Here is a 2,500-nt window from a genome sequence, read left to right as displayed (position 1 = left end):
CCTCCATTGCAGAGCTACGTTGGGGCTTCTCCTCCATTGCAGAGCTACGTTGAGGCCTCTCCTCCATTGCAGAGCTGCTTCGGGGCCTCTCCTCCATTGCAGAGCTACGTTGGGGCCTCTCCTCCATTGCAGAGCTACGTTGGGGCCTCTCCTCCATTGCAGAGCTACGTTGGGGCCTCTCCTCCATTGCAGAGCTACGTTGGGGCCTCTCCTCCATTGCAGAGCTACGTTGGGGCCTCTCCTCCATTGCAGAGCTACGTTGGGGCCTCTCCTCCATTGTAGAGTCTCTTGCTGTTGGTGGTGATTCCACGGTTTATTGGTCGCCGTGTTATTGATATTATTGGCATAATGATATGAATGATTGCCGCGTTATTGATAATATTGGCATGATGATATGAATGATGATTGAAATTATTCCAAATATTGTGAATGAGTGATTGAAATTATTCCAAATATTGTGTATGTTTGATTGAAATTATTCCAAATATTGTGAATGAGTGATTGAAATTATTCCAAATATTGTGTATGATTGATTGAAATTATTCCAAATATTGTGTTTGATTGATTGAAATTATTCCAAATATTGTGTTTGATTGATTGAAATTATTCCAAATATTGTGAATGAGTGATTGAAATTATTCCAAATATTGTGTATGATTGATAGAAATTATTCCAAATATTGTGAATGAGTGATTGAAATTATTCCAAATATTGTGAATGAGTGATTGAAATTATTCCAAATATTGTGAATGAGTGATTGAAATTATTCCAAATATTGTGAATGAGTGATTGAAATTAATCCAAATATTGTGAATGAGTGATTGAAATTATTCCAAATATTGTGAATGAGTGATTGAAATTATTCCAAATTTTGTGTTTGATTGAAATTATTCCAAATATTGTGTTTGATTGATTGAAATTATTCCAAATATTGTGAATGAGTGATTGAAATTATTCCAAATATTGTGAATGAGTGATTGAAATTATTCCAAATATTGTGAATGAGTGATTGAAATTAATCCAAATATTGTGAATGAGTGATTGAAATTATTCCAAATATTGTGTATGATTGATTGAAATTATTCCAAATATTGTGAATGAGTGATTGAAATTATTCCAAATATTGTGTTTGATTGAAATTATTCCAAATATTGTGTTTGATTGATTGAAATTATTCCAAATATTGTGAATGAGTGATTGAAATTATTCCAAATATTGTGTTTGATTGATTGAAATTATTCCAAATATTGTGTATGATTGATTGAAATTATTCCAAATATTGTGTTTGATTGATTGAAATTATTCCAAATATTGTGAATGAGTGATTGAAATTTTTCCAAATATTGTGTTTGATTGATTGAAATTATTCCAAATATTGTGAATGATTGATTGAAATTAATCCAAATATTGTGAATGAGTGATTGAAATTATTCCAAATATTGTGTTTGATTGATTGAAATTATTCCAAATATTGTGAATGAGTGATTGAAATTAATCCAAATATTGTGAATGAGTGATTGAAATTATTACAAATATTGTGTTTGATTGATTGAAATTATTCCAAATATTGTGAATGATTGATTGAAATTAATCCAAATATTGTGAATGAGTGATTGAAATTATTCCAAATATTGTGTTTGATTGATTGAAATTATTCCAAATATTGTGAATGAGTGATTGAAATTATTCCAAATATTGTGTATGATTGATTGAAATTATTCCAAACATTGTGAATAAATGATTGAAATTATTCCAAATATTGTGAATGAGTGATTGAAATTATTCCAAATATTGTGAATGATTGATTGAAATTATTCCAAATATTGTGAATGAGTGATTGAAATTATTCCAAATATTGTGTATGATTGATTGAAATTATTCCAAATATTGTGTATGATTGATTGAAATTATTCCAAATATTGTGTATGATTGATTGAAATTATTCCAAATATTGTGATTGATTGAAATTATTCCAAATATTGTGTATGATTGATTGAAATTATTCCAAATATTGTGATTGATTGAAATTATTCCAAATATTGTGAATGAGTGATTGAAATTATTCCAAATATTGTGAATGAGTGATTGAAATTATTCTAAATATTGTGAATGAGTGATTGAAATTATTCCAAATATTGTGAATGAGTGATTGAAATTGTTCCAAATATTGTGAATGAGTGATTGAAATTATTCCAAATATTGTGAATGAGTGATTGAAATTATTCCAAATATTGTGAATGAGTGATTGAAATTATTCCAAATATTGTGAATGAGTGATTGAAATTATTCCAAATATTGTGAATGAGTGATTTAAATTATTCCAAATATTGTGTATGATTGATTGAAATTATTCCAAATATTGTGAATGAGTGATTGAAATTATTCCAAATATTGTGAATGATTGATTGAAATTATTCCAAATATTGTGAATGAGTGATTGAAATTATTCCAAATATTGTGAATGATTGATTGAAATTATTCCAAATATTGTGAATGATTG

At 28.1% G+C, this 2,500-nt stretch overlaps 1 protein-coding gene across 1 annotated transcript in view; it reads left to right on the top strand.

Moving 5' to 3' along the window:
- Window positions 1–2,500, top strand: part of LOC138859753 (uncharacterized) — a 16,055-nt gene that overhangs the window by 5,171 nt on the left and 8,384 nt on the right. Inside the window, exons 2-3 of the mRNA XM_070115809.1 lie at window positions 1–18; window positions 73–300. The exon at window positions 1–18 is cut by the window's left edge and continues 1,008 nt beyond it. Of these exons, the coding sequence (XP_069971910.1) occupies window positions 1–18; window positions 73–300 (246 nt within the window). The remainder of the gene's footprint in view (window positions 19–72; window positions 301–2,500) is intronic.

This window comes from Penaeus vannamei, chromosome 38, assembly GCF_042767895.1.
Source record: "Penaeus vannamei isolate JL-2024 chromosome 38, ASM4276789v1, whole genome shotgun sequence".
Classification (NCBI taxonomy): domain Eukaryota; kingdom Metazoa; phylum Arthropoda; class Malacostraca; order Decapoda; family Penaeidae; genus Penaeus; species Penaeus vannamei.
This window is presented reverse-complemented; position numbering and strand designations above follow the sequence as displayed.